This window comes from Protomyctophum parallelum (assembly GCF_964188405.1).
Source record: "Protomyctophum parallelum genome assembly, chromosome: 2".
NCBI lineage: Eukaryota > Metazoa > Chordata > Actinopteri > Myctophiformes > Myctophidae > Protomyctophum > Protomyctophum parallelum.
In genome coordinates this window covers 6,867,464-6,877,259 of record NC_139699.1, presented here as the reverse complement: position 1 = coordinate 6,877,259, position 9,796 = coordinate 6,867,464, and the positions used below count along the sequence as shown (strand labels likewise).

The 9,796-nt window shown below is 41.6% G+C and overlaps 1 protein-coding gene across 1 annotated transcript in view; it reads right to left on the bottom strand.

Annotated features, from left to right (window-relative positions):
• The window catches only part of nhsb (Nance-Horan syndrome b (congenital cataracts and dental anomalies)), a gene marked incomplete at both ends in the record, with an annotated part of 115,490 nt that extends 110,905 nt beyond the window's left edge, over positions 1 to 4,585 (bottom strand). Inside the window, one exon of the mRNA XM_083759875.1 lies at positions 4,303 to 4,585. Within this exon, the coding sequence (XP_083616001.1) occupies positions 4,303 to 4,585 (283 nt within the window). The remainder of the gene's footprint in view (positions 1 to 4,302) is intronic.
• Positions 4,586 to 9,796: the final 5,211 nt, after the last annotated feature.

Sequence of the window (9,796 nt, the reverse complement as noted above, 5' to 3'; positions counted from 1 at the left end):
TTTACCTTTTTAATGATGTAGCCTACCTGATGGTTTATTTATGATGTACCTCGTACATATTGTGAGCTTGTATATCAGCAGTTTTCACTATTTTAAAATGTTTACAAAATAATAATAAAAAAGGAACTGTTTTGGACATAAAAGCTTTCCACCCAACAGCGATAATATGCTGGTGAGCAAAACCATTGATCTCAAGAGCCCAAGAGTTCAAAACTTTAATCCCTAGCTGATCCCTCGGTGTACGGGTAGCTCTCGCCTTTGGACCACAAGTTCTTGGGTTCGATCCCGGGCACCGCCAACTCAGCATATATGAGGAGCACGGCTTGGGTGTGGCAAGTCGTGTGGGAAGTACTGGGAGCTGCTTATGGTAGGTGTGGCGCTCCACCTCAGCAATCCAAGTCCCAGGGGTCTATCTAGCGCATTGTTAGGGGGACAGACACCCACATGTTATCGGCTGACACCGACAATAAGCCACTCCTGACTATACTGCTTTTACCTGAGTGAGTCAGATCTCCGATTTTTGGTTAGTTCAAAACAAAACAAAAAAAACAGCATTGTTTTGGTAATCACTTTGAATAAGCTGATCATAGAATTATCTCAGCAAACCTTATGTAAATAAGAACTATGAGTTTGATGAATCAAATAACATCTTTAACACAAGATGATCCACAGGGATTAAAAATTGGAACTCTTAATTGTGCCCTGGGAATTGTGATGCTATACATTCTCTGTTCACTCTCTCAACCTCTGACTTCTATACGTACCACCTGTAGAAGTTCTCAGATTACTCCATGTTCAGCGGCACCGCGTATGACAATGTCAACGGTAATAGCCAGTGGCGTGCACAGACATTTAGAGGGGCAGGTGCTCAAGTGAAAAAAAGGGCACCGCGTGCAGCGCATTTTCGGCGGGAACCCATTTTGGTGCTTTAGCTATTGAAAAATATCAGATCTACAAGCTCATAGCGCGCCACCGAGTGGCGCGCTACGAGCTTGTAGGTCTGCTTTTTTTTTTTATCGAAGAACCACTGACATAGAAACATAGCTTTAGATTGTGGGGGGCCTAAATAATATAGTAGAAGCGTTGTTTTATCAAGATTTGATCAATGTCACCATGTTCCACACTACAAATTAAAAAAAAAAAAAAAAAAAAAAAATTATTTTCTTTTTTTTAAAAGAGGGCCAAAAGGGCAGGGGGTGCTCTAGCACCCCTTAGTGTCTATCTGTGCACGCCACTGGTAATAGCAGAATAATAGACACCTACACGGACATGTTCCTGGGAGCACACACACAGAACAATGAACTGACAACACTGACCGAGGCCCTCTTCAGGAAGGGTCCAAACTTTGACTATACTTTTAGCAGGGTTCCCTCAGGGGCCTGTAATTAGTCCCCTTCCTCAGACACAGACTCAGGGACCCCTCAGGGGCCTGTAATTAGTCCCCATCCTCAGACACAGACTCAAAGAGCTTTTGCCCAGTCCTTTGTGCCACTAGCCATTAAGCTCCGCAACCGAGCTTGAGCTTGACCTCATGAGAACTCAGGACCTATCTATGCCTGTGTCTATTACTGACTTTATACTCACTGTTAAAAGGTCTGCAGACATACAGAATTATCCCATTCTGACCTGAGATCAGATTCATACGAGGTTTCCACTGGACACACACTGGTCTGATTAACCCATTCTGACCTGAGATCAGATTCTAGAAATGTCAGTCGCTCTTCGATTTTTCAAAAATAGCAGACCTACAACATACAGCATAACATGATGCTAATACCAAAATGGGTGCCCGTTCAGAATGTGTTAAATACTGTGTGTACTTTCAATTCATTGTTCATAGTTCATTCTATTTTTGCTGAGCCATTCATTCACAATATGCTGCATAGTGACAACAAATAAGTTAGTAGACCATAGATCCACCTATTTACTCATTGTTGATAGGCTCCGCTGTAGGCCTACATGTTGATAGGCTCCGCTGTAGGCCTACTACATGCATTCATAATTGCTGTTATATAGTATATGCATATATAGTCAAGTCACTCATATATCCAATTATCCTGTTGATAGATAGACTGATCCATCCGTATGTTCAGACTGCTGTTGTTGCTCTATGATTTTCCTCTAATATAAACCTGTGTTCAGTATACATAACTACACAGATACATAACTACACAATGTGTGTGTGTGTGTGTGTGTGTGTGTGTGTGTGTGTCTGTGTGCGTGTGCATGCATGTGCATACGTGCGTGTGTGTGTGTGTGTGTGTGTGTGTGTGTGTGTGTGTGTGTGTGTGTGTGTGCGTGCGTGTGTGTGTGTGTGTGTGTGTGTGTGTGTGTGTGTGTGTGTGTGTGTGTGTGTGTGTGTGTGTGTGTGTGTGTGTGTGAGAGAGAGAGAGAGAGAGAGATATATGGTGGGTTTGATAAGGAATTGTGTGAAACAAGCATAATACAATGTGGAAATTAAAATGTCTATTCCGATCTGTTGGTATTTAGACTGGCAGTGTGCTGAGATGTGGGGGGGGGGGGGGGTAAAAATCTTTCCCACATTTATTCTCCAAGATAGACTTGGACAACACAGCACAGATTCACAGCTGAGTAAACAGAGCAATGAGGCAAGCTGACTGTTTTACGTAATGCAGGCATGGCTTGTATGTATGCATCATTTCTGACACATATGCTACAGGAAAACAGAGGAGAGAGAGAGATACACAGAGAGAGAGAGAGAGAGAGAGAGAGAGAGAGAGAGAGAGAGAGAGAGATACAGAGAGAGAGATACAGAGAGAGAGAGAGAGAGAGAGAGAGAGTGAGAGAGAGAGAGAGAGAGAGAGAGAGAGAGAGAGAGAGAGAGAGAGAGAGAGAGAGAGAGAGATTTGTATGTGTACCAGTTTCAGACATGGAGTTCACACTACAGTTAACCCATTTTGGTGTCAGCATCATGTTATGCTTTAGCTATTGAAAAATAGCAGATCTACAAGCTCATATCGCGCCACCGAGTGGCGCGATACGAGCTTGTAGGTCTGCTATTTTTGAAAAATCGAAGAGCGACTGACATTTCTAGAATCTGATCTCAGGTCAGAATGTGTTAATCAGACCAGTGTGTGTCCAGTGGAAACCTCGTATGAATCTGATCTCAGGTCAGAATGGGTTAAACCATTGTAGCATAGTAAAAGGGCCTAGTAGGCCTAGTCTATGTTGTATATTATCTATCAGATTATAGGAGCAAACTAGTACAGGAATGCCACAGCCTATAGCAGCTGTATATATATGCCTATATTCAGAACATAGCTGGCCTATATAATTCCCACTACAGAGTGAGTAACATCACTCAATATCACTATCCATGTCATGCTATGCCAAACCTCATATAGAGGGGGCTGAAATGCACAACAGTATTCTAACTAGTCTGTTGCTATACATCTTTATCCAAGGCAGCAAGCCACGCACCAATTTTCCTTTTTTTTTTAAACAAAAACATCATCACCTAATTGGCCATGCATACTAGTATTAGCTTACACTGCAATTACAGTGATGACATACATACTATATACTACAGTAGGCCTACTATGGGCTATATACTCCATTCATGTTTGTCCCTGCAATATGGACATCTATAGATTCATTATTGATGCTGTGTTGGTGCTGCTGTGTGAAAGGGCGGGTTTTGTCGCACGGGCATAACGGGAGACAGACAGACAGCTCAGTCGTCTGCCAGTGCCAGCCCGAATCCTCCGTCTTTCATCTCAATGTTCGACACGGTGTATAATTAATTAATAAGGATTCCCCTGCGACCATTGATGCTGGAGAGAGTCGGTGTGTGTATAGCCATCATGTTAGCCCAAAACACCATGGATGCTTCAGGTGTGCGCTACCCGCAGTAAGAGATTTGCGACGCTGAGCCAATGCAGCGGCTATAGCCTACACGCCCCTCCGTGCTTTAAAACACACCGACTCGACTCCCCTCCTCGTCGACGCGACGGACGGCCACGTCCAAGTCAACACGTCTCGGACGCACCGTGGCATGAATGATGAAACAACTTAGAATAGATTGAATTATTGTTCGAATAGGAATCACCCTGGTCTCTATTCTAAATGTAAAAAGAACGGGCAGATGTGTGTAAGTGTAACAGTATGCGTGCTGCACATCTCAATTGGAAATAGGAGCGCGTCCGCGACGTGCGTGAGTGTGGCATGGACACACAGGGTAGAAACACATTTAAGGTGGGTGTCCTTATCAACTTGAACGCCCCATTCACATCCACGAATGAATAAAGATCACGTTTATAGTGCATACTGTTATATACTTACGCACTGCCTCCTTTTTGGGGTCTAGAGCACTGGCGATCTGCTGCACATGGCCTATTTTGTTCTGGAGAACCCAGACCCGTTGGTTGGTGGCAATGATGTCGTTCTCCAGTTCCTGGAATAAGGAGCAGGCGTGCCGAGCCAGGTCGGACAGCTGTCGCAAGGTCCGGGACAGAATGACGTTACTGATGGAGCACAGGTCCTCGAACGGCTCCCCTGCTTCATCATTCGGGACCTGGTGCCTGCACAGCAGCTGCGGCTCCACGATCCGTTTGGCGAATGGCATTTTGCTGCACGCCGACGAAGACAGAAGAAGCCCCGAGTATAAATCCCCACCAGCACCCTCGGAAAAGAGGGGGAGAAAAAATATCCCCAATATATCCTCCACACGAAAGCAGTGGTTGAGGCCGCGGCGGCGTTGTCCCCCGGCGTCAATCCAAAGTTCCACATTTCTCCATCCTGCTGTCCGTGTCTGAGATCAGTCCCACAGCACTCCCCCCAGCAGGCTCACACACATGCAGTGGACTCCAGGTCAGTGCTGTGAGGATGGGTGTTGAGCCTGTGATCATGGACCGCTGCCTGGCTCCCTCCCGTCCTGGCCTCCTCCACGCTCTCTCTCTCTCTCTCTCTCCTCAACACAGCATACACATACAGGTTGAGAAGGAAGACACACACACAAAACCCGGAGTGGCGACGAAGACTTGGATTGGGAATGTATTCTTATAGCCCTCTATGCCTCAGGCTCCAGTCCACGGCACGCGCACATGCTTGGACAAAATATATAATAAATAATAATAATAAATCATCATCATCATCATCATCATGTATATGTATCTTTTCCCTTTTTGCTTCCTATATGATGAATTCCTGTTCTGTTCTTTAGCTACATAGAAATGTCTCTAAATGTTTTGATGAATTGAACAATGTGGACCCTGTTGTAAACAAGTGTAATGCTTAATTGGGTCGTCCACTCACAGTTAACAGTCTTTGTATTGAGTTTGTGCTTAAAATGTACTGTAATTCTACAAACTGTTAATAAATATTTCAATCAATCAATCAAAAGTATTAATTTAACTCTGCGGTGTAAACATGGGAATATGATCGGATTTTCTGTGCAGCCACTATAGGCTAATACTGTATACTGTATGCATCTTCATTTTGACCCATTGGATTTGCCATTGGATGAACTTCAGTTGTATTAAGTAATAAGTAATTTCCCTCAACAGTTTATGTGTTGTACAACAGAGTTTAAATAAAATAATAATCCAAAGCATGAAAATACATTAGGCTACAGCAGGGAAACAAACCAGGTTAGTTATATGAACATACTGTCTCTCCTCCCCATATAAAATAAAATAATAAAATATACTAATAGACTATACCTTTACCTTATATTCTATGTATTCTAGAAAAAAACTATGTAGGCTATATATTTATTTTGTGGCCTAGGCCAATATATCTATTCTTTGAAGTCCATTGAATTGATGTTTCCTGGATCATCCATTGAGTTTAGCTGAATGTGAGCTTCCAGCATGCTATGCCAGACCGTACAGGACAGTTCATTTCATTATACATTGTGATCAGGCTTTGGGTTCTAGCCCATTCTGAACGGGCACCCATTTTGGTGTTGGCATCATGTTATGCTTTAGCTATTGAAAAATAGCAGATCTACAAGCTCATATCGCGCCACCGAGTGGCGCGATACGAGCTTGTAGGTCTGCTATTTTTGAAAAATTGAAGACACTTTTAGAATCTGATCTCAGGTCAGAATGGGTTAATAATGAAACTGTCAGGATGTAATAGACATTTTTAGAATCTGATCTCAGGTCAGAATGGGCTAGGCTTGGTATAGAGACTATACAGGCATGAACTGCTGCTCCAGCAGATCTGAGGGAAAGCACCAGTGGCGTGCACAGATAGACACTAGGGGGTGCTATAGAGCACCCCCTGCCCTTTTGGCAATTTTGCTCTTAAAACAAAAAGAAAAAAAAGTTTTTTTTTTTTTCTTAATTTGTGGTGTGTGGACCATGCAGTGACATTGATCAAATCTTGATAAAAAAAAACGCTTCTACTATATTATTTAGGCCCCCACAATCTAAAGCTATGTGTTTCTATGTCAGTGGTTCTTCGATTAAAGAAAAATAGCAGACCTACAAGCTCGTAGCACGCCACTCGGTGGCGCGCTATGAGCTTGTAGATCTGCTATTTTTCAATAGCTATAAAGCACCAAAATGGGATCCCACCCCAAAATGCGCTGCACAAGGTGCCCTTTTTTTTTCACTTGAGCACCTGCCCCTCTAAATGTCTGTGCACGCCACTGGAAAGCACTACACACACTACAAACTGTAGACCTATACCATTACCATCATAATAAATAATGGTATAATAATTATTATAATAAATGCACTAAATAATTTATTTAGTGCAATACAGCAATAGATAAAAGTAGAAGCCTACTAAATATATTATTTAATGTATAGGCTAGGGCTAGGCTATACTCCATTGTGAGCTTGTAGATTGGCTATCTTTGGCAAGCGACTCATATCAGGCTTGAAATTTGCACCTGCAGTCTCTATCATGCAACTTGCATGATGCAAGGCCTAGTACAGATAGCCTTCCTATCCTTGTAGAACCATATTTTCTGTTTAACCCATTCTGACCTGAGATCAGATTCATACGAGGTTTCCGTCGGACACACACTGGTCTGATGAACCCATTCTGACCTGAGATCAGATTCTAAAAATGTCAGTCGTTCTTCGATTTTTCAAAAATACAAGATCTACAAGCTCGTATCGCGCCACTCGGTGGCGCGATATGAGCTTGTAGATCTGCTATTTTTCAATAGCTAAAGCATAACATGATGCTGACACCAAAATGTGGGTTAAGTTGTACAGTGTATATATAGGCCTACGTGTTTTGAACTCACTATCTTCCAGTGATTTATTCACATGCATTACTTTATTAATAGCCTATCTTTACCAGCCTCTTTCCATGTAGTCTACACATGCACTCATGTGTCATTTAACAGAGCTCCTTAATAATTCCTCAGTTCATGCAAGAACTGTATTCAACTTTATTATTGTGTGTTATGACTAAAGTGCGCCCCCTTGTGGGGAGTTTGTCAGTAATCTATTGAACCAGTACAGGGGGCAGACCATACACAGCTTTTTAGAGGTTAATTAATTAAGCCATTCCAACAATGGTGGAAACCTTAACTAATGTATGACTCATGATTTAATGCATTAATTAATGCAGGGTCATTTTTGATGGGTTCCTATTGCTCACCATCAATGTGTATGTGTTGTAAATATCACATATTTTCAATTAAATGCATTTTTGATAATGGTATTTTGGAATGTGCTTTGATACGTTGAGTTTGTTTCAGGATACAATTTGCATACAATTTGCACACTTTTGATTCTGAATACCAGTAGTAGTCAACGGTTGAGAAACAGTGGGATGGGATTTGTATACACATGGGATGCATAGCAAGTGTTAACTTACAACAGCACTAATCTTAGCCCATAATATCCCCACCCAACACAATAGTGGTCCCCAGGTTGATTCTCAGTCAGGGTGGTGGTCCCCAGGTTGATTCTCAGTCAGGGTGGTGGTCCCCAGGTTGATTCTCAGTCAGGGCGGTGGTCCCCAGGTTGATTCTAAGTCAGGGTGATGGTCCCCAGGTTGATTCTAAGTCAGGGTGATGGTCCCTGGTCCCCAGGTTGATTCTCAGTCAGGGCGGTGGTCCCCAGGTTGATTCTAAGTCAGGGTGATGGTCCCTGGTTCACAATCAGTTGAAAAGCCCTGCTATAGGAGACCAACAGGACACAGGTGGAGTGAGACAGGAAACCTGTCCTGGACTTAACATTTCTACACCCAACAAGGAAACAAGGAATGCAACATTACTTCAGAATTAAAGGCGAACACAACTGACAAGTAAAACACCAACCACAACTATAGGAAACAACTAGCAACTATCTAAACAACTATCTTATAACAAATATTGTTCAATGCCAAAATAAACTAACATTCAACTATAAACCTTCCCACAGCCTTTAATGCCCTTGGATGTTATGGCCCTGGGAGCTTATTCGTGTTAGTTAAAATCATTAAGGACAATAGCAAAACTTTGGTACAAGTGATATTCATTGGTCAATAGCCGGAAACAGTCACAACTAATTCTAATTGATCGAAACAGTCACAACTAATTCTAATTGATCGAAACAGTCACAACTAATTCTAATTGATCGAAACAGTCACAACTAATTCTAATTGATCAATTGACCATTTGCTTGCTTGATGGATTTATTTGACTGCTTGGTTGATTTATTGATTGGTTTACAGTATAAAGCCATTTTGAATTTACTACTCAGTAGATAACATACTGTACCTAGGCTGTAGGTGATTTACAACAGTATAATAATGATTAACTACATTATAATGACATGCCTAAAATATGGATGCCAGGTTGAAAGTTGTTATTAATATATATATATATTTTTTTAAGGTTAAATCTCGAAGACACTAATTGCTAGTTGGTGCCTTGCATGGTTTCCGCCGCCATCGGTGTATGAATGAATGTGTGTGTGAATGGTTGAATGTGATGCACAATCTCTGTAAAGCGCCTTGGATAAAGGCGCTATATAAAATGCACTATTTACCATTTATGTTGTGAGAGTAATCATTGCTATTTGCTGTAGCGTGTTTGTTCAGTAACAGGGGTCTCTCTCCCGCCTTTTAATATACAGGTGGGTTGCCAATTAATAGCTTCAGTGTGATAGTGTTCCAGTTCCAATTTTGTCTGCTAATTTATTTGTGTCATTATTACCATTACCAATCTCACTTGTTTAATCTGTATCCTGTTTGAGTTCCCTTAGCTCTCCTGATTGGATAAAATTAGTATCCCGATTCCCAACCTGGGAATGCATGTTTACTAAAGCGCTGGAGACACAGGTAGGACCCTGTTACTGAGCAACGACTCTATAGCAATGATTACTTGAATACTTATTTAACTTTACTGTACCTTTAATAAACTATGTTCTGAGTGGATAAGGATTCTTATCAGTATTTAAGGCAAGAGAGTATATGAGTTGCAGTTTCGTTATTGAGTAGAACTAGTGTTATCAGATAAGGATATTAGATTTCCTTGAAATAAATAACCCTCTGACAAAACATGTTTGTACACAAAAACCTTAAAACTTACAGCTGTACAGTGTCAATATACATACAATATACATCTATAAATGGGAAAAGGATAATGATATCTAATCATATTCCATAATGAGTATAGTGTGCAAGCTTATATTTGTGAGGCAATGGAGAGATTTCCCCGTCTTTTTTTATTGTTGTGAAGTATTGTCATGACAGCGCTAACCGACCGCGGGAGTGCTGGATCAGTCTGCTGACAATTTTCTCCTATGCCAAATGTCAGGCAAAACTGACAATTTGCACTTGATCTCATATAATAATATCACGATTGTCTACAGATGATTCAATG